Source organism: Python bivittatus, unplaced genomic scaffold (assembly GCF_059951505.1).
Source record: "Python bivittatus isolate LINGU-HERP-01145 unplaced genomic scaffold, Pbiv_v1 ctg000070_np1212, whole genome shotgun sequence".
NCBI classification, from domain to species: domain Eukaryota; kingdom Metazoa; phylum Chordata; class Lepidosauria; order Squamata; family Pythonidae; genus Python; species Python bivittatus.
Window position 1 is genome coordinate 33004739 of NW_028277034.1, and position 22517 is coordinate 33027255.

The following is a 22517-nucleotide window of genomic DNA, read 5'->3' on the forward strand; positions in this document are numbered from 1 at the left end:
GAGCATTGTAGGCTGGTTTATTGGATCATATCCCAATGTTCTTCTAGCCAAGAAGTCTACAGAGATCAGTCAGATATTCCTGATAAGATTGCAAGAAAGACTGATGGAAAGAGCTGTGAACATTTTCTAAACATGAAACTTTTCTAATAACAATAACAACAGTGTGGCTATAAATATGATACTATTATTTAGACTATTATTTATACAGACATACCTTATATATTCCTCTTTCTGTTCATAGAAATGGGGAATTTATCAGCTTTGCTAGGCAACTTAGAAAACAGGATACATTTTTCTCCCTAGCCAGGTCATATGGGAGAAAAGTAATATCCTAGTATGTCTTACTACTTGTCCAGCTTTTTATACTTGGATCCCATTCAAGTTTCCTTTCTCATTTATGCAAGACACAATCTCCCTCCCCCTCCCTCCCCTCCGCTCCCCTTCCCTTCCCTTGCACCACTGTATTGTCACTCAATAATGGAGCATCACCATTTTGATCAGTGCCTGGTGATCCTGAACACACCGGTAAATGCTTCCCTTCCCTTCCCTTCCCTTCCCTTCCCTTCCCTTCCCTTCCCTTCCCTTCCCTTCCCTTCCCTTCCCTTCCCTTCCCTTCCCTTCCCTTCCCTTCCCTTCCCTTGTGTTAGATTAACACATAATACTTGCTATAGATCACTGGGTGACGTTCAAAGTTAATTGGAGACTGAAACTTGGAGGATTCTGTATTTCAAAAATTAATATATTTTATACTTCATTTTCTTAGTCATCTCTGTCTAGTTGCACAATTGCCATTTTACATTTGTATAGATCTCAGGATAAATAAGATTTTGTGTTCTTTTAGCCATAGTCAGTAATTAATTATTACAGATGGGAACAGGGGAATGTTATTTCCCATATTCCTAGGCCTGAATGCTGTTCAACTGAGATGGATTATCACTCACCTCAGTATTTGGTGTATGTGTATGTATATGTATATGTTCAAAACAACTTTGAAAAGCTATTGTGCATCTGTAATTAATTACTCCTGACAATTCTGTGACCTGTTTTTTTTCCAGAAGTGAGCACCCCCTTGCACAGCTGTATTGCCACTCAATAATGGAACATCACCATTTTGATCAGTGCCTGATGATCCTGAACACACCGGTAAATGTTTCGTGGTTGTATTTACAGGGACAGCATGCCTAATTTAGTTTTTGAACAATCTCCAGTAGTATATTTTAACCCTATTCTAAGCTTTTCTAGGAACTACTGAGCTTTTCCAGTGCTGCCTGATAAGCTCAGGAGACCTTGCTAATATCCCGCTAACACATACTAGCTCGACCCCAGAGAAAAAAGAATATTTTTACACTTAAGAACTCTGCTTAATATTTCTAAGGAGCCATAAGCACTCGTAGTATTAGCAAGATTTCCAACCTCGTGGAAGCAGTGAGCTAATTTAAAAATTTAAGAACATATTATGGGTGTTCTAACAAAATAGTTAACATGGGGAATCATAAAATACTCATTTGTCTGAAGCAAAGTAATGAGGTTGTTCCTTGCAACCCCTCTAGCTGACTACTTTCCACCTTCTCAGTTCATCTTTATTATTTCAGGAAAAAAAAGCACTGTCTTGTGACTCCTACAATTCTTATTTTCTAAGAATGCCTGAGGGTCTAGTGTTAACTAAAGCTCAACATGTAAATAAAAGTAGTCCTTGAGGTGGTTCTACAGCAAGTTAGCTTCCCATTTTTAAAAATTAAAACAGTATAAAATGTAATTAAGGAGGCAAGATACTATGAAGTAAAGACTTGTACAGGTATAATTCCTAAGGACAAGACTTGTGCATCAATTTTTATTCCCTTTAGTGAACTTTGATAATAACCAAACAAAAAGTTAAAAATATTTTCAGCTCAAGATGAAAATCCTATTCCTTCAATTACTTTTGTTTCCATGTTTTTCTCAGTTGGAAGTTCTCTTATTTCCTTTTCGTTACAGGCTTAAATACAGATATCTGGAACAAGATTTTTATACTTTGCCATGAGCTACAATGTTATTCTCACTGCAAAGTGTCAGTGAAAGTATATTAGCAGAACATATTTAAATAATACATCTTTGTTGATGAAGCTCTCCCAGGGCCTGCATGAAGTTAGAACAGCATAAGGATTTGATAGAGCACAAAGAGAGAATTAATATCAGGCAAATTCTATTCCTTTTTTTTTCAAGAAATTTGCAACAATTTGTGTGTACTGTGTAGAATTTAACAAGAGCCTGTCACAGTTACTGTATCATTATAGTCAATGCAGTCTTGTCATGAATGTTCCACTGTTTTCTTTTATACAAAGGGCAACCAGATTCTCAGCGCTCTTTCTGTTGAAGAATACAAGGCAACACTGAAAATCATCAAACAAGCTATTCTTGCCACAGACTTAGCACTGTACATAAAGTAAGTTGCCATTATGATATTGTAATCAGACTTTATGCTTGGACGTGTGATTTTTTTCTTTGTTTTTTAAGAATGTAAAAGTGTTCTAATTTTCATTTTCAGGCATTTAATAAATAATGAATGTTTGTATGCTTTTCAGAAGAAGAGGAGAGTTTTTTGACCTTCTGAGGAATAATCAGTTTAGCCTACAAGACCCTTATCAAAAGGAACTATTTTTGTAAGTTTTTTTTAAAGGACATTATTCTAGTCTAGCTGGTTTTTTCTAGAATTAGCAATGAGATGCTTTGTTTTCATTGGGTGATCAGGCTGGGCTGTAAGGGAACAAAAATAGCACAAATGTGGGTGAATAACTTGCTTCTAATGATTTGGTAAGGCCTCATATTATTTGCCAAACAAGGTTATTTCCCAGCATGACTTGACAAAATACCATATTGTTCTTTGGATGAAAGTCGATTGTTTAAAAGCACTGATCTGTTAAAATTGGCATTCTTAGCTTTCAGAGAAAATATTTATTTTATTTTGCATGAGAATGGTTAGTTTACATTTGCAACAGAAGTTAGTCCTGCAGCAAGAATCAGAGATTCATTATGGATGTAGGACACCTTTGCTTCATAGCATGCTGTATATAAAAAACGAGAATAGTTTCTATGATCTTATGCATGTGGCCTGATGGGAGCTTTGACTTTTTCAATACTGACCGATCAACATACCATGATCTGTTGCAACATATTATCTTGCTTGTTAATGCTCATGATAAATGAATGACTGAGCTGTCACAAATAGACATTGAGGATAAAGATCTGGCCACAGGCAGAGACTGTAAATTGCACAGATCTGGTTTCAGAACACTGAACCTCAGCAGTTCCTCAAGTCTTTCCTTGTTTAGTGGTACACATTTTTATAGCATTCCAGCATTGGCAGCAGCAGTTGTTATTAAATGTATAAGTCATCAAAAAGGAAGCAATTTTGCCTTTAAATTAATTAATTAGATCAGAGAGAGAAGCAAAGAAATATGTGATATACAGTGATATATAATTATGTAAATCAGTGAGTGCAATGGTCAAGGCTACTTGTAGGACATTCACGTATGTTTTAAGCATGGACTACGTTAGGGAGATGTTTCCAGCTAGGCTCCTAGAACATTCCTCCACAGATCCAGTCATCTCTAGCTGCTGAATCCCAGCCTACCTTTTGGCACAGCAACCCATTGGGTGCCAGAGGCACAGCAGGAATGCCAAAAGGCTACTGTTAGCCTTTTCCAGTGGCAATTATAGACCTGGGTTTCTACATGCAAACCCAGGTACTAGGTTGCATTTTAAGAGAAGCAAGAATGCACTGGGGAATGCCATAAGTTTGCAAAAGTAGAGAAAATCTTTGAGGAAAAAAGTAAGAGGTTAAAACAAAACTTCAGCTATACCAGTGTTTCTCAAACTTGACAACTCTAAGACATGAGGACTTCAACTCCCCAAATTCCCCAGCCAGCATGCTGCGAGTTGAAGTCTACACATTTTAGAGTTGCTAAAGTTGAGAAACACTGAACTATACTTTTTTTCTAATGAGGATCAAGAATGGCCACCAAAAACAGAAATCTGTGACTGATTAGAAGAGAGAAAAGAAAAAATGAATAGTAGAGAACATGGAGCTAGCAATCTGGAAAGGGGCCATGGCTGACTAGAGTAATGAGCTGGAACACTCCTTTCTGCAATATGTTAAGTCCCACTATAATGAATATTGTCATTTGCAGCCATTCATGTTATGATGAATTTGTCATGTTTCCAAAGTTTTGTTTTGTTTTTTAAATGAAATTTGGGATATCAGAGATATCTTTATTTTGTTGCAGAAGTGAAATGCTTTTTGAAATGTATAAAAGTATGACCATATGGTTTCTACAGGGCAATGCTGATGACTGCATGTGACTTATCAGCAATAACAAAACCATGGCCAGTTCAGCAACGGGTAAGTGTCTACCAAGAGCCTGATCAGATTCCTCATTTCCCTGAACATGTTGTTCCTGCTGTTCCTCCCATCTGAACCCACTGTGCATTTGGCAAAGATATTAATTGCTGCCTAGTAGATTATTGTACAAACTGACATTGCAATAAAATATGACACATTGAAATCAGGGTAAAAATCCTTAGGACAGCCTTTAAAATAGTGCATAGTATGGCGTACATTTCATTTCATTTCATTTCATTTCTTTTTTCTGTTTTACCTTTAAGTCAGTCTTGACTCCTGGTGACTGCAATTTTCTTGGCAAGATTTCAGAAGTGGTTTATCATTGCCGCCTTCCTAGGGCTGAAAGAGAGTTACTAGTTCAAGGTCACCTTGCTGGTTTTGTGACTAAGGCAGGACTAGAACTCATGGTCTCCCAGTTTCTAGTCTGTTGTCTTAACCACTACATCAAACTGGCTCTCATTTTCATTAATTGTTATATACAGTAAATTCCATTTGCACTGTTGAGTGAAATTTATTTTAAATCTGGATCTTTGCCAATGGTTGGAAGCAAGAAGTATTTGAAAACATTATTTTATTGCATTTCATTTATAATCTGCCTTTTTTTCTGAGAGCTTAAGATGACTTAGTAGGTTTCTTCCCTAATTTTATACCACCGTGCCCTAGTGTGCCATTGGGGTTCAGGGAAAGAAGCTAGCAAAATTCAGGGAGCTCCGTGATCATACAGAGATTTGAACCTGGTTCTCATGCCGTCTTAACTACTATGCTACACAAGATACAAAGATTATTATCTGTTGATTATATTTACTGAAAAAGATAGCAAGCATTTATTTCTTCTTTTTTAAAAAAAAAATCATGTAGATTGCAGAACTTGTAGCTGCAGAATTCTTTGACCAAGGAGATAAGGAGAGAAAAGAACTTAACATTGAGCCCACAGTAAGTAGAAGCACAACTTTTTAAGCACATTTTGTCCTAGAAATTCATTTTACATAGATAGCATTTTTATCATTTCATACAGTCAAACATTTCTGTCGAATATAGCTAGAACTAACTCTGTTTCCTTTATTATTACAAACCAATCAGCTTATCAGTGAAATGTGGAATATGTAGAAGTTTCCAAAGTACCTTAACAACAACAAAAGCCCAAGTTTTCAACTTAATTGTGTGTTTTTGGGGGCTGTTAACTCCTCAGTACAGTGACCATCAGTATGTTTCAAAGTAACATTTATGGGGCCAATGGTGTTCATTTCAGATACACAATAAACTTCATCTGATTTCTCAGTAGTTGATTATTCGGCATTGATAACCTGTAATTAAATGTGTGTTCCTTCTCCTTTGTAAATTGCAGTGAAAAGAAATATGAATCTGTGGTATTGAATTTGTGCTGTCTTTCCATAGATTTAACTAGCCATTTGATACTGCAGTTGTACAATGAGGATAACATATATATAAAATGAACCTGAAAATAAGCATTATGGCTTAGCCAGCATTTCCAAGATTTATGCTTTCCAAGGATTATGCTCTATGTTAACTTTATAACACTGAAGGAGGTCACCAGAATTAGTGTGTTATTACAATGGAAACTTCTGAGACAGAATGTTGATATGAAATGTATTTTCTATAAAAGGGATTTCTTTTGGACAATCTGTATATATGCCCTACGACTTGAAAATACGTATGTATGTTTGCATGTATGTGTTTTCTTTATTACAAACCACTCAGCATTAACTTTAAACCATATGAAAAATGATCTGTTGAGACCAAAGGCATGATGAAGCCACATATAAGTGCATATTTCCATTTACATCCCTTTTTTTCCTGTTTCCCAAGATTTTTTTTTTCATGGGATTTTGACCTGGCTCATTTAACAATGTTATGGTAACATGGATGGGTTGAACCTCCTCAACAAAATTCCTACTTCACAATTAAATGAATTAGGGTTGAACAAAACTGGCTTACCAAGGCTGTGTAGGTTATTAAGACTGAACTGTGATTTGAATGCGGACCAACTTCTCCTGACTGAAAAGCGCAAAGTACTGGACATGGTCACATTTTGGATGCTCTATAACTAATCTTGTTTCAATCTTTGTATGATTTTTTTTCAGGATTTAATGAACCGAGAAAAGAAAAACAAAATTCCCAGCATGCAAGTTGGATTTATTGACGCTATCTGCTTACAGCTCTATGAGGTAGTTTACATGAAACTGTCGAAATGGTGTAATCATTTGTATCTGGGTTATATGTAAGTGCTGAATTGAAAACTACATTCTCTGTTCAGAAGGATTTAGGTATCAGCAGATGATGTTAATTACCTGTTGAAGACAAAGGCTTCAAAAACCTTAAAAGCATATTTCAAAGAAGTAGTTTATTTCAGAGTGAACAGCCAAACAACATTGGTTTCAGGGCCTAATGTATTCCTTTTAAGCAGGATGAGAGAGAGGGTCTCTCCCTAGCTCCGATTCCCCTTAGATTTAGATTTAATCTAATTCATGTTTCTGTTTTGCAGGCATTAACCTACATATCGGAGGCCTGTTACCCTTTGCTTGAGGGCTGCAGGAAGAACAGGCAGAAATGGCAAGCTTTAGCCGAAGAGCAGGAAAATAACTTGATCATTGGAGAAAGCAATCAGCCCAAACGGAACTGAAATAGACATTCATTAGGCTATATTGGTTTACAAAGAAGATATTTATATATAATAATTTGGAGATACCTAATGTTTTGCTAGACACTGTAAGAAATAGATGCATAATTTGCCACTGCTGTATTTTAAATAATAAGAAACATCTATTTTTGCACAGCATTCAAAAACACAATATGAATTATTTTTATGCAGTTTGATGTATCATAATTGTATATTTCCAATAGATCTACAAAAAGCAGGTCCAGTTAGCCCTGCTCAGTTTGATAGGGTGGTATGGAAGGGGAGAATTTTTAGGACTGCTTCAGAAAACTCTTGGTACAGAGTTGTATATAGTTTAGTTTTGGTCAATGGCCAGTAATTTAAAGATTACTGTATGTGGCACCTTTTGGTTTTTTTATATTGTCTGTTTCTGTAAATGTAAATAATGAAAAAGCAGTGTTGCATTTGAAAGCTAGAAGTTACCAGAGAAGCACGTTGGCCAGCATTTGCTTGGGACAGGGGAGGAACAGGGCACTGAATTGAATATTGCTTGTACCAAGAAAGCCGTAGTTTCCCGGGTGAGGCAAGCTGAGCCTGAAGGGCTAAAGTACAAGTCTCAAGGGAACGTGCTGCACCTCTGCCTTTTCCTGTCATGAGAATGCTTGAATTTTACTAATTATGCTACAGCCGCTGAGGAGGATCTGCAAATGAAGTTGTCCAGAGCTCCTTAATCAAAATGAAACGTTTAAGAAAAACCTAATTAAAACTGAACTACTTAAAACTGCAAGGAAGAATACTTAAGTTATGAAGATGGAAACAGGAAATCTTCAGTGTATTGGAAGCCTAATTCAGTTCCCATGTTTCTTATTGTCCTGCCTAGCAGAACAGTAGAACAGAAAAGCCTATGAAATCAATGATGTACACTAGTAAAAAAAGCCAGGCTTATTTTAAAATGTAATAATTATTCTGGACATTGTTAAACAGTATCAAATTAAAAAGATCAGAGAGGAGTCATAGCTGGTGCTACTTAAAAACAACTGTTTATATTTTTTTTAAATGAGTGACTTGTCAAATGAAGAATGTTCTAGAGTTTCATAAGACTGTTTGAATCTGAAGAAGCCCAATCACAAAGTTTTTAAAATAGTATACAGAAATGGAAATGTCCAAAAGCGTTCAGGGAACTCTGTCTTTAAAGTAAGTTAAAGAATGTAACTTCAGGGAAAGGCCTAGATCAGTGTTGTCCAAACTTGGCCACTTTAAGATGAGTGGACTTCAACTCCCAGAATTCCCCAGCCAGCATGGCTGGCTGGGGAATTCTGGGAGTTGAAGTCCACTCATCTTAAAGTGGCCAAGTTTAGACAACACTGGCCTAGATGAAACAAATCCTGCTGGCATTCAAGAATGACCATGTCCAGGGTTACCAGATGTCTGGCAAAGGAGGACATGTTCTCCTTTTTGTCCTCATGTCCTCCATCCAGCAGGCACAGCCTTAAAATCAAATATTTGATTTTTGAGTATCTAACAAACTAACTCTTCCTGAGTGGTTTTTCTCCCTGGCATAGCACTTTCCTAATGAGTGTTGAATGCAAGTTAACAAGCTCAGTTCTGTGACCTTATTAGCACCCTCTCATCAGCTTGTGCTACTGCCTTAAATTGACAACACCTTAATCAGTTACATGCTGAAGGCTTTGCTTCCTAGCCGAGTCTACAGCATTCCTGTGAATGAAAAAAAAACAGTCTTTCTGATGCTGGAAAAAATAATTTCATATACATGTAGGCCTAAGTGCTTTTTTGGGGGGGGGGGCAGTTTTTCACTGTAATTTTTGTTGTGGATATGAAGAAAGTTAAACAGTGTGTCCTCCTTTCTCCCCCATTTGTCCTCCTTTCCAGTTGTCTGTGTCCTCCTTGGCCTATTCAGATTTCTGGTAACCCTAACCATGTCAGAAACAACATCTGGATTGGCAGAATTATTTGTGAATATAAATTGTTCACATATAATACTTTTTGGGGCAGTACTACTAGAAGTTAAAAAACCCCTGCCAAATATCTTTCTTTAGTTTTTGGTAAATATAAAAAACTCTTGCACTGTTTTGTTTTTGTTTTAGTATTATCCTCAGACCACAGTCAGGCTTACAGTTAGGGCAGCAGCTTAATTTATTAATGAGGTAAAAGCTTTCATCTGGTTCCTCTCAACTACATTGTGTCCTTATATCTTTAAAGAAGCAAAAGGAGCTCATCTTAAAGAACCAGGAGCTTTATTTAGTAGGGGCTTCTATGGGAAGATTCTCTTATTGGCTATCATGCTAAGAGCTTACTTACAAGCCTCTGGACCTGAATTAACTTTTGGAAGGTAGTACAAATAAGTTCAGTTAGCATGAGTATATTTTTATTGTGTGCAATAAAAAGCATTATGAAATATTGATTTCCATTCTGGGACTCAAGACTAGCTTTTCTGCCTAATGGTGAGGTTATTGCAGCCTTTATTGATTGCAACATTTTAAAGTCATGAGTTAGTCAAACGAAAATACTCTACTTTGCTTCCTTAACCACTGAACCATGTATTTTCCCTATATTTTCCACTCCTGTTCATACATCTGATAAAATATATTAGCAGCCACTTGACTGACCTTTCTATAAAAGCTTATTTGTGCCGTTGATGACAAATCAATATAATTTCATTAGTCCCTGGCACCCTGCAGTATTCTGAAGCGAAGCAGGCTATTCTAAGCTGTTTTCAGATCAGTGAAATGCTAACACACACTTCTTCAGAGTTGAATAGTTTCACACCAACTGAGGCCTCTCTTTGATGTGGCAATTTAAATGAGACCTATTTGAGGGAAAGCTTTCCTCTTCAGGGATAATTGATCTGAAATCCATGGTGCCCCTTGTAAAAATACCAGCATAGGTTAAAATCCTGCTTCCATATTTAAGGGCAAAAACCAACTGATTAGTTAAAACTATTATATTAATTTATATAATCAGATGGCTAAAATCTAGCAAGTGAATTTTTCAGGCCTGCTATCTGGGGAAATATTAATATAAAATTTCATCAATTTGCTTATATTCTTACAATCACTAACATGGTACAGGTAGCACACCACTATTTAAACATAGTTCTTAGGAATAGTAGAATCTCCTTAACTGTGCTTTAATTTGCATGATTGGTAGTAAAACTCATTACTGACGTTTTGTAGTAATTTTATTAAAAGTCAGGTTAAGGAAGACAGATTATATGTAAGCAGTGGCCTTGCAGAATTAATTTTTGAAAAACTGAAGTCAAGCAGTGCTCATGTTTTGCTTGAAATAAATACCACTTAAATAGTCATTCTGAAATAAAGATGAATAGCATTCGGGTATGTCTTTCCTTTATTATATGACATCATAAATTTAATGAAGGTTTTAAAAAAAGTTATTAAGGATTCAGGAAGAATTTCGTCACAGGAACTTAGTTCTACCCACTTATAAAGACAGATCAAATTATTTTAGTTAGTTGTCAGCCTCGCTATTTTATAGAGTCTACCGTATGTACTGTTGGAGACTTCAGCTTCACACATCTGTAAAAACCAAAAACAATACATTTGAAAATTGTAATATGTACATCAATTAAAACGTATATTTTAAAAGGATTAAACTCAAAACCAAGCTAATTTCTGTTGAATGTTGAAGGAAAATTAGATCTGTGATTGATAACATTTCATTGGATTTGTACAATTTAAGTATATAGCATATGTAAAGCTTATCAATGAAATGTGGAATATGTATGTAGAAGTTTCCAAAGAACCTTAAAAAAAAGCCCAAGCTTTCAGCTTAAGACAATTGGGCTTTTAGTTGTTAACTTCCCAAAACAGTGACCATCAACTTGTTTCACAGTAGCATTTATGGGGCCGATGATGCTCATTTCAGACAGACATATAATTTTATTTCTCAGTGGTTGATTATTCAGCATTGATAACCTTAATGCGTGACTAAATGTATGTTCCTTCCCCCTTGAAAAATTGCAGTGAAAAGAAATCTAAATCTATAATACTGAATTTGTGCTGTCCTTTCCATAAATTTAACTAGCCATTTGATATTGCAGTTGTACAATGAGGCTAACGTGTATGTAGAATGAATCTGAAAATAAGAGTTATGACTTAGCTAACATTTCCAAAACATGCTTTCCAACATTTCCAAAATGTATGCTTTCCAAGGGGTATGCTCTATGTTAACTTTATAACACTGAAGGGGGTCACCAGAATTAGTGTGTTATTACAATGGGAACTTCTGAGACAGAATGTTGATATGAAATGTATTTTCCATAAAAGGGATTTCTTTTGTATAATCTATACATATGCCCACAACTTGAAAATACGTATGTATGTTTGCATGTGTATTTGTATATATATAGTTTTTGCTACATTCCAATGTTTATACTTTTAAATCACACAGTTAAACAGCAAAGCTCCCTAGAGAATTAGGATACAACATTATCATCAGGCATGTTTGATATGAACTCTGGACAATATTCTTGACTTTCATAAAACTTGCCCAAATATTTGGTGGAGTCATTGAGCCTTGTTTACTCCAATCAGATTAAAATTATATTTAACCTTTTTCTGTAAAAACTTGGGAGACAGACATGGATGCTATCTTTGCAGTCACTGCAGTTTTCTATAAGCTGTATTATGTAAAGAGGCAGATGAACTTGTAGCCTCCATTCCTCTACTTCTACTCTCGTTGCCTTTTACATGTGGAATGGGAATAAGAGCAGGAGATAGAGATAAAATCATGTAGCTTTTTCCTGTGATTTAGAATCTTGATTTTTCATGTTTCTATAAATCACTGGGAGAGTCTCCATGGATAGACACCCAGCATGAGCAAAAGGCAAAGAAAATAGAGGAGGCAGTATTGATATGTTTGCCCTAATCTCCTCTCCCTGCATGCAAAATTTGCTCAACATTATAATGACTGAAGAGGGCGTATGTCTCCTTGCAATGCAGTAAGGACACTCATGATTTTGAGATGCATTTCTTTTATAGAAATCCTTTATACATCACTTGCTGTACTAATAAGCTTCTGCTCTTCTGAAACATTTGAACAAATACAGTATGTGTGTGTGTGTGCTTGTGTTTCTGAACACACTGTTTTCTATTAGTTATATATTTGATGTTATCTTTTAAAGGCATATTTATCTTTGAAGGATTCCTCAAAGTTTAGATTTCTCACTTTCTTGGGTCACAAACACTTTTTATTTAAGGTAGCTAAGAGACCTGGGAAATTAAATATGCTATTAAATAATTTTCTCTTAAATGGATATTCAGTTGAGTTCTTTATTTTTGTTAATTATTGTTTCATTTTCCCTACTTAAAATACTATAACAAAACAAGTTGAAATTATCCAGGGATAAAACATATGTATACATAAAGCATCTTAAAAATTCCTGGGTTTTGTGCTGATACATAACTCTCAAGCTCTAAAGAAAGCATATTGCATGATTGTAGTACTTCTGAAATCCCATATTCTTGAAAAATAATTTCTCAATTTCTGGTTTAAAAATACGAATAAGTGTATATTTCAGTGCCTAAATGTACAAAATATCCTTTTAATTTTGCTTGGTAACCCTTGCGTTCAATTTCTTGGCAAATCTGAGCAATATTTTGTCAGGTATTTCTATGCTATGAGATCTCAATGTATTTTGAGCCATTCTAACCATACCATTATCACATTCAAGAGAAGGAGAAGAATGAAATATATAAATTAAAACCAAGTCTCATACATCAGGAATGAACTGGCATCACTCCTTGGTAATTGTATCTTTTGGAGGGGCAGGATTGTTGTTGTTCTGCTCATGCAACATATACAGGCTAGTAGGCCTCTGAGCAACTTTCATGATTTTCCTACCAGACCTGAAACAACCATTTTTGCTACAAGATTTGTGGAAAATTCTAGGCAAATCCAAGGTCCATGCATTTCATTTAGCAAGCCAACATTGCTAAAAGTACTATGAGATAAAGTCAAGTGGGCTATGTCTGGGCACCATTCCCCTTTCTGGTGCCTCGTTATGAGGAATGAGGATTTGGGAAGTTGCAATTTCAGCACATCTGGAGGATGCCAGGTTGGAAAAGAATGACCCTCTTGGTTCCTTTTGTGCCAGGTTTCTCTCATATCCCTGAGCATCTTGGGGCTAGTGCCTAACACTATAAATTACCTCACCAGGTTTTTGTGAAGATAAAATAGCAAGCAGCCATGCATGTTGCCTGGAGCACCTGAAAGGAAAGATGGGAGGGCCTGTAGAACTGGACACTCAAGAGGGGAACACATTATGAGCTTCCACCATTTGCAGAGAGCCTGGTAGGTTTATAGGTAGACTGGCCACTTCCATTCCAAATCTACAGAATTTCATTAATACATGAGCTTGATATCTTCTTAGTTTTTTTCTATAAACTGGAATACATTAATATTGAGATGCTGCTTGCTTGGTGAATTTTAGATTATGGCTATGATCCAATAATACCCTATCTAATGTATTTCAATTTATAGAAAACCTAAGAGAATATCAAGCTCATATATTAATGAAATTCTAGTGTATTCCAATGTCCATTCCCTTGTTTTCAACAGCTTCTATTCTACTCAGTAAATATAAGATTTCCTCAATTCACTTGTAATTATTTTGGTGGAAAAAAGGCTCTTCTTCCTACTGGGTAAATATGGCACTATAGCTTATGTATCCTCTTGGGAAAATAATGTGTTCAGAAAATTGGAAATATAGATTTCCAGAGTCTCCATGTTCATTGTCCATAGCATAGATGTTTCTCACTGCCTCAGAACTCTCCTTCTCTTTGGACTTTTGATCACATAAAAGTCTTAAGCTTTTATGTGATCAAAAGATCCCATCAGCCTTAAGCTTCTCTAAAAGTTCTGTGATGGGATCAGCCTTATAATAAGACTGTTTTGGGGAGTCCTAGGTAGAATATTAGGTTTTCAGCAGGGGATCCCCTTACTGAATTTCCTTCTTAGCCAACATGTTTACAGTGGGCCATGTATGCTTATTAGATCACCTCCAACATGCAACTAGTAATCCACTTTCTTTCAGATAGGGAAAAACTTTCTAGGTCCAGCCTGCACAAAAAATATTTCATTCTTGTAAAAAACAAGAAGAAAAGTATTAGAAGTATTAGATTTATTTAGAATTTTGAAAGAGCTGCAACAGGTTTTGATTCAGTCATAAGGGTATATTTTTAATTGGCTAAATCACACTGCAATAGAAGTTCATAGACTAGCCCAAAGATTCATTTAATATCTTGATCCATTGGTGTTTTCTTTATTATTAACTGCAGATTACCAAGCATTGCTCAGTAGTGATTTTGAAGCTGTCTCTCAAAGTTCACTCTATAGAGGATAAAAATAGGTAGATATTAATGCCTCTTTTATATAGCAGTAATTGTTAGATACATTGCAAATACCTATCAATTTCATACCAGCCTAGAATGGTTACATCCAATAAATCTGCTAAAATACAGTTGCGCCATCATTTGAAACACAACTACATAGAGGCAATTCATATAACATTAACAACCCAAGATGCCTTACTAGTTGCTCAACTGAATTTAGTGATCCTTCAGTAACTGTGGATGAAACCATTTCTCCCACCACACTTGAACCAGCAGACTAATTTGTAGAGTCTTGGAGAGGTTGCATATCACATAGAAACAGACATTTGTCCTTTAACAGAAGGGAACAGTTTTAGTTCAGAAGAACAACTAAGAAGCTTCCCTCATTATTCTTCAGCACCTTTTTCCTGAGGTGATTACTTCATTCTGCTTAAATGAAGAAATCTGTCTAAAGGTATGATTAGTTCTATATGAGATGGAGACAGATACGATTCTCTAAAGTACTCCAGCAATTTGGATTAGGCCAGTGCTGGGCTCAAGTACTGGGGGTCATCACTATATGACTACATGCCAATTGTGAACTCGGTTCTTTGAAAGTAGACCGTTTGTGGTCAAAATGACATAATCCAGAAGCTGGTGGAAGCATGAGAAGATAAAAGAAATCCCCTGTAGGATGGAAAAATCCCTTAAGTAACTAACTGAATTAAACATGTTCAATTGGCATGCAGTGCTGGTGGCTCAGAGGAGGTTCATTTGTAGTCAGGAATGACTACTGTATACCAGTTGAATGGATAGTTCAGATCATCAGTAGCTTTAACAGCAGTTTATCACATGGCACTATACATTTCTCTAATGAACAAATTTAAATATACAAATTGCCTGGCTATCTACATACACTTAGTACTTCCATTTCTCTTCATACCTTATGTTTTTCTCAAGTCTTTCAGCTTCTTTTTCTGTTGTTCCTGCTGCTGTTTCTCTCCCTGATATTTAGTCAGTATTTTCTGAAAGTTAAATATTTACTTAATTTTTTAAAGAGGCCATGCAAGAACTTCAGATAATTCACCCCCGTCCACTCCCTAATTCATGCAGGTAATGATTTTTTTAAAAAAATCTGTTTTGAGTTTTCTTGGGGAGTATGTGATAATCATTGGTGGATGACAATCAAAGTAATGACTTGTACATGATGCCTCACCTGTTGTCCTCGGTTTTGCTTACCATCTTCATTTTTATTCTTTAAAAAAACATAGAAATAAAATGCATTTGTGTCCCCTCTTTATTTCTCAGAAAAAAATTCTCAGAAAAAAGTCAACACAAACCTGCTTACTAGGGGTAGGAAATCTGTAGCCTGACAGATCTTGCTGAAGTACTCCCATCATCCCTGCTATGGCTATGTTACTGCCTTCCTCTAACTTTAAGGGAACCTATGTTATTGAAAACATTTTCAATCCTAAATTAAGTTTGTAAAGGATATGTGCTTTAGACTAGGCATGTGGCTAGAGAGAGTGGGGCTGGAGAAGGATTGAGAGACACCTCTGATGCCCTGTTGGTCCCTGATATTCTCTACCCTTGTGCCTACTCTACAGCGCATTTCCCTTTCTCCACCTTCCTGCATGGTTTTTGTACATTTCTGCTACTCTGAACTCTACATTTCTCTCCATCTGGTTCTACTCTCAGCTTCCTCTTTCAGTGTCCCCAACCTGCATCTCTTTTTCTCTCTCTGCCTTTCTTCTCACTCTATTTTTCTTCCAACATCCCTCCCTCTACTAGTGGCAAAATAACCTACAGCATTTTAATTTACATATTATTTTGGAATTTTGCTACAGAGGTAAATATGGAGAAGGGCCTAAGTACTTTTATATTGGGTAAAAAAATAAATCTAAAGAATAAACTGGAGAAATTTAAAACAGGGAAATGTCCCCACCCACTCTGGTTCCTAGTCCAACCCACTTTTGGAGTGTGGCCTTGTGTGGCCACAGAATAGCATGTGTGGCCCTTGAATCAACAGAAGATATGCACCTCAATGTCAGGCTTTTGATTACTGCTTTTTTAATTCAGTCAGATGTGGAAGGAAAAGAAGATCTTTTGAAGCTCTCTGCTAAGCCTATTATTGGCTTGGAAGGATAGAAAAAAAGAAATAGCACAATAACAGCAGGTACTACTATTACTACTTACAAATTTGCTTTCCTTTTCACTCTGAAAAAAGAAGGAAGGAAAGATTAGTTTACTTTCTCATTCAGCACTTTCTTCTAAAAGGAAATCTAGAGTGAAAGTGAAATACTTGAGGATCACAACAGTAAAAACCAATTATATTTAAAGGATGAACTGGTATTTAAATGATAAATAAACTGTTTTGTGTAAACCTATAAAAGCTACAACCATCTGTGCATATACTTAGATGCGGCACCATTTGGATCTCTATCAGCAGTAGGCAAGTTTATTGTGGGGGAAAATTTTAAGTTCTGATAGGAAGCTTGGCTGTATAAAAGGAAAGAATGGTCATAACCCATATTAAAGCTAAGTTTATGTACAATTGGCAAAGCAAGAGGCAAGGTGTTTGCTTCTATATGTTTCCATAATTCAGATTATTGGCATAATAAGATTGATTGGTCTAAGAAATGCATATCTGTCTAAATTGTCTAATGGGGCAGAACCAATCTCAAATACAGAACTAAGAAAAATGGGCAATAATAGCCAGGACATGTTTATCTTTGCCATATTTCCTCTGGAAATAAAAAAAGACAAATATATGAAAAAGTAATTCTCAGACAAATACAGTACTGTTTGTGGCCTAGCAATTTAACTGAGATGCAAATGGACAAAGAACTGAATGACTCTGTTTGATATGAAAAGGAAGATCTTTGCTGAGATCCTTGAATTTTACAGTAAAACCTGCTTTTCACTAACCCAACTCCACTGTGTTTAGTAGATCTGATCTGTAATCTGTCCAATAACTGAAGTTATCTAAGCAAACTGTAAATCTTCAAAGACTAAAAAGAATGAAACAATGCAACACTCAAAATAATAGAATCCAGCAAGAAATACCACAGGAAGAATAGTACATAAAATAAGTTATATATAAGCCTCTTTCCTGGTGAAAAGTGGCCACCTAGTGTTTCTTCTTAGGTCTTTTGGGTTTGGATCTTATAAGTTTTGAAATATCAAGGTGGACAAGTAGGGGTGCTTTCTCCCCAGAATGTCCTGTATGCAAGGCTACCCAGTCATGAAGGCCCTCTTCCAATTGGCAGGAGCATTGAGAGGAAGGGATATGAAGTTTAGGGAAGTACTCAGGTAAACATATATGGAAGGAGGTGTTGCAATGCCCATCCAGAAGGAATATATGCTCCTCAAGATACTGTTCACTGGCAAGAATAGGGAAGTGACTTTCCACAGCTTTTCACTGTAGACTATTTTCTCTCTCATTGTGTTCTGTCCCAGTGAATTCTCCAGTCCTAAAGAAGACAGTCCTGGAATGAATAAGGAGCTGCTGATCTCATGCTGGTCTTTGACCGTAATAAAGATGTGGCTTGATTTGAGTTGCTGATTGAAGGACTCATCCTGCTAATCTACAGGATTAAATATTCCACAGATAGGAGCCTTTTTCAGTAGCAGGATTATTTTTATACAGAAACTCACATTTTTCTTTTCATCTTTTTTTTCATAGCCCTGTAGAAGAGGAATATTCTGAATGTCTTAATTTCTGAGAACAGTATAACACAGTATAAAAGTTTAAAGGATCAATATCAATCAGAATGCTTATGATCTTATCAAATTCCACTATATTGCATGCCAAGTTATTTAATGTTATCTTGAAACTTTCTTATTCTCTCCGTAGCCAAAATCAATATAAATCTGTCCCACTTGCTCCAACCCACTATGAAACTGGATTAAATGAAAATGATTATTTGTATTTTTTTAGTTAAAAATTGGGTCATTTTAGGCATATTGAGAGTATCTAGATGACTGAATAATATTTCAAATTCACTCTTTTGTTAAGTAATATTAAAGACAATGTTGTGGCATAAACATTTGAAAGCAAAGAAAGCCATGGAGACTTACCACACCAAAGTTCACATTGACACCTGCCTGGAAGAAGAAAAATGTGGTTATTCTATCTTCTTTATTAACAGAACTGCATGGAAAAAACCAAAATGAATAGAAATATTCACAACAAGCTCAGTGACTTATTATCCAGTGTAAAACAGTGGCTATTGTCTTCCTTTCATTTGGGGAATTCTCATATAATGATACATATGAAAATAGAGCTACCAGAACTATACTTCTCTAGCCTGGTCAATAAGGTAATCAAGAGGTTTTATTCTTCTCCCCAGTCTCAGTTGGAAGCAGCTTGATTCTCATCCATGCTTCCTTCGTTAAACTGGAAGATTAGCCAGCTATAATAAAGAATACAAGTTTTTAAATAGCTTTCATTTAGTATCTCAAACTAACAGAGTAATGTGAATAATCAGAGTATGTTATATCTCGTAATAGCTGGCAGATTCAGGGTAGATAATTAGGGTGGAACAAACATTATAACATCCATCAGAGAAGGAAGAACAGCCATTCAGTGCTTCCAGGCTCTGAGGGATTAGGATCAAGACTCTTCCCTGCAGTACATCTGTAGACATCTGACAATGAAGAGATGGAAACAATGGTAACAATTGCTCCTGGTCTTGGAAATGGGATGAATTGTCTGACTGGGATGCTGATACCCAAAAAGAAATGACTTCTAGTTGTTCCTCCCAGGTGGATGCCTGCACAGGCAAGCATGATGATACTTATCCATGTGCTGCAGATCTCTCTGCAAACAGTTCATAAAGAAAAGTCTTCATTTCAGTTCAGTTCTTCTTGTCTGTTCATTCCTGAGCAAACCAGCAGACTGAAGTATATTATCCTTTGAAATGAAGTTTCCTTTGAAAATGTCTACACAGTAAAGAAGGTTCAAAGATGAATCCACATGGAATTGCTTAATCTTCATGTGCATTTGCCCTTACCCAAACAAGGTGACCCTTGGTCATTCAAAAAAGCATGCATATATACAGATGTTGACCCTGGAGAGATAAACAAAGCCGCCATAAGGCTCATGATTCCATCTGCCTGGCAGCTGTTCTTCAGGATATCAGACAAAAACTTTTTAGATTTGAGATCTGAGATTCTTCTACTGGAATTGCCAAAGACTGTACCTGAGATATTTTATGCATTAATCATGTTTATCAGAAAGTTATGGATCATCCACAAACAAGAAGCTCACCACAACTGTAAGTTTCAAGCAAATGCTGCCGTCTTTTGGTTGAAAACCTGAAGTTTTGCAATCTCGACCTACTTTTAAAACCTATGGTGGAGAAAAAAAACCCCAAAATGAATAAAAATACTGTACATTTCAAATTTCATTTTGAACTTGGTTACTACACACATGAGTGCATCTTAACAGGAATGAAGGCCTTCTAGGTTTAATGAGATGCCAGTTGAAGTGCTCAAAGCTAACAATTCATACCACCATAGCTGTAACTGAACAGGTTGCTTTGAGCCTACCAAATTTGAAATAAAGATGAAAGTTAATTATTGGCTGCATGACTTTTTGATATGTTCATGCACCTAAAATAATGTACTGTTTATATGCATTTTCTAAGATATATATTTATTTTTATAAACACTAAATAAAAATGTTTACAAATTGCACTATACTAGAGTTTATTTAACCATGGTTTATTGAACATCCCAGAAGAAGGTTACAGGAGAGCAGTAAGAACATATCCATGAAGTCACCAGGACTCAAACTCACTCAAGGGAGTCATTATTTTATTACATAAACGATGGTTTATTGAATAAACACAATGGCTTGGCATCACACAACATGCCAAGCTAAAACCAAATGAACCACATTCCACCTTAGTGGTTAAAGTATAGCTCCCTTCAAAGCAACATCACAAAGGGAAGCAGCATCTTACCAGCAGCTCCTGCCATGGTGCAGACACTACTGCCAGTGAGGTACAGCAGCTGATCGAGGTAGATCAGTCCTGCCTCAGCTTTTCATTAAGACAGAATCATGCACCTCTGCACAGCACTTCACCGCACCAAAACAAAGAAACCAGCCTTTGCAAGGCAAAGCACCCCATTAAGGTAGTTGCTTGTGATCTACGTATCTTTAATGTGCATGATTGAAATGGGCAGTATGATACACACACACATGCACAAAGATTGCAAAACATTTTCTTACCGTTCTTCTTAGTTTATCCTGTTCTTTCTAAAAGAATAAAATAAGAGAGAGAAATGATTGCTTTAGAATTAAAAAATAGTAAAGAAGACTGCAGAATTTTAAGCTCAGCAAGAAAGGGCACAAGTCGCTGATGGAAAATAATAAATGTGCTGTCAGAATAAACACCTTTCCAGAATTGCTTCCTATTTTGTTGCCAGACCATGCTCAAATAATCTAAAGTGGACCACTCTGAATAACCCTTTCCAAAAAAATAAATACCCCCCCCCCCGAAAAGTTGAAAGGTATAACAATATTCCTCCACATTGCCATTTTAAGTCACTTGCCTCTTTTTTTAATGGAGCTGCTTCAGAATCCTCCAGAGCCAGAAGGCAAAATAAGAGAACACTGGCCAGAAAGTGAACATTCATTCTGTCCAGATTTTAATATTTCTACAGCAGGTTTTGGTGATCAAGACCGTCCTGTAAGATCACCCAGTTCTGAATCTCCTACTTATACCCACCACAGAGATGAAAGGGCTTTCTGTTACCTTCTCTTTTCTGTTGAGCCCCCTTACTTATACCTCATTGCTTGTGAATATCTTTGTCTACATTCTTTTCCTTATCAGTCTTGTCTTGGCATACATAGCATCTTAAGCAATATCTTTCAGAAGAAGAATTTTGTGTGGCTTGTTGTCTACAGGTTTATCTAAGATCACTGAATTCACCTGTAAAAGTAGCAAGTCCAGAAGCCTTGAAATAGGCTGCATGAGTACTAAGGACTGTTCAAGTGTAGAATGTCAGGTTGGAGGGAAAGCTTTTGCATTTCACCAACAGCCACTCCTCTTGCCATCTGGTAATTTTGCTGCAAGTTGCTAATCATGAGGGTTTCTGACTCCTTCATATTATCATCACTGAAAGTCCAACAGAAACACAGAAATAGCAGAAGTATTATGATGATATTATGGAATCTACTCCAGCCTCTTTGCCCCATATAACATACAAAATGTTCCCAGAAAGAATCAGAAAGACTCCCTAGACAAAGCACCTCACTCCATAGGACCGCCCCCCAGAGAAAAGCTTGAAGTCCTTCTGGAGTCCCAATGTTTCTACACATCTAATACTTAGAAATAACAAATTCTAAAATAATGACTAATACTAAAAAATGCATTAGGAAAACAAGCTTTGCACCAGAGATAGAAAGAGATAAAAGCCAGACAAGGAAGAATATACTACAAGGGCAAGGTCATAGAAGGCATTGAGGTGACCCTATTTCTCAGTGAAATGTGGTCCTCCAATTTGTAATAGTATCTATGACAAGGAAAAGGACTGTGGAGCCAGGAGAAAATGTCATTCACTTGACCCTTGAAGAATGGCCAAAATATGAAGGATCTGGGAAGTTAGCCAGGTGTTAAGGCTCCAGAAAGTCATTTAAATGACTTCATGAGTCATCATGTGATTAAAGCAGGAATCAGGAAATTTCTTGACAAACAGAATTTCCCACTCTTGCAAGATTTGGAAGATGAGACTTGGGGTGAATTCTATATAAAACCTCATCATATGCTTAGAACATCTAGATTACCAGTTCATTTGTTACCTAAACTTTGAACGTTCTCACTGCTATTTTGCCATTAGTGATAGCAGGCACCTTAGCAATTTTTTATTTATGTTCCATTTATTTCAGTAGTAGGGAACATCGGAAGGGCTGCTGATCAAGCCAACAACCAATGATTGTCCTTGCTACTTATCAACATGTTTCTCCCCCACTGCATCTGTTAAGATCCTTGGACTGATACTGTGCATATACATACACACACACACATACAGTATACACCTTTTGATGTGCATCTCCTGCTTCTCTTCTATTCACCAATCTCTCTTTTTCATGAAGCACAAAGATCACTGCAGAGAGAAATAGAAAGAAGCAGAGAAATTGTTGCTTGATTCCCACTCATGTAGG

At 36.3% G+C, this 22517-nt stretch overlaps 2 protein-coding genes across 27 annotated transcripts in view; one reads left to right on the plus strand and one right to left on the minus strand.

The window, feature by feature from the left end:
- The window catches only part of PDE5A (phosphodiesterase 5A), a 102488-nt gene extending 94205 nt beyond the window's left edge, over positions 1 to 8283 (plus strand). For all 4 annotated transcript variants that reach the window (XM_025166525.2, XM_007428009.4, XM_007428007.4 and 1 more), the window contains exons 15-21: positions 1056 to 1143; positions 2322 to 2422; positions 2562 to 2639; positions 4315 to 4378; positions 5237 to 5311; positions 6481 to 6564; positions 6882 to 8283. In XM_025166525.2, coding sequence (XP_025022293.1) covers positions 1056 to 1143; positions 2322 to 2422; positions 2562 to 2639; positions 4315 to 4378; positions 5237 to 5311; positions 6481 to 6564; positions 6882 to 7019 — 628 coding nt within the window. In that variant the 3' untranslated portion in view covers positions 7020 to 8283. The remainder of the gene's footprint in view (positions 1 to 1055; positions 1144 to 2321; positions 2423 to 2561; positions 2640 to 4314; positions 4379 to 5236; positions 5312 to 6480; positions 6565 to 6881) is intronic.
- Positions 8284 to 10349: 2066 nt separating this feature from the next.
- Positions 10350 to 22517, minus strand: part of LOC148216870 (uncharacterized) — a 29747-nt gene continuing 17579 nt past the window's right edge. For 10 of the 23 annotated variants that reach the window (XM_088132917.1, XM_088132916.1, XM_088132912.1 and 7 more), the window contains 10 exons: positions 22392 to 22459; positions 21286 to 21471; positions 20583 to 20609; positions 19617 to 19697; positions 18425 to 18451; positions 18002 to 18031; positions 16541 to 16561; positions 15561 to 15599; positions 15288 to 15369; positions 10350 to 14363 (listed from right to left, as the gene is read on the minus strand). In XM_088132917.1, the coding sequence (XP_087989043.1) occupies positions 15289 to 15369; positions 15561 to 15599; positions 16541 to 16561; positions 18002 to 18031; positions 18425 to 18451; positions 19617 to 19697; positions 20583 to 20609; positions 21286 to 21327 (348 nt within the window). In that variant the 5' untranslated portion in view covers positions 21328 to 21471; positions 22392 to 22459 and the 3' untranslated portion in view covers positions 10350 to 14363; position 15288. Of the gene's footprint in view, positions 14364 to 15287; positions 15370 to 15560; positions 15600 to 16540; positions 18452 to 19616; positions 19698 to 20582; positions 20610 to 21285; positions 21472 to 22391; positions 22460 to 22517 lie in introns of those variants that run through there. The other 13 variants (XM_088132915.1, XM_088132914.1, XM_088132906.1 and 10 more) reach the window with 10 other exon arrangements.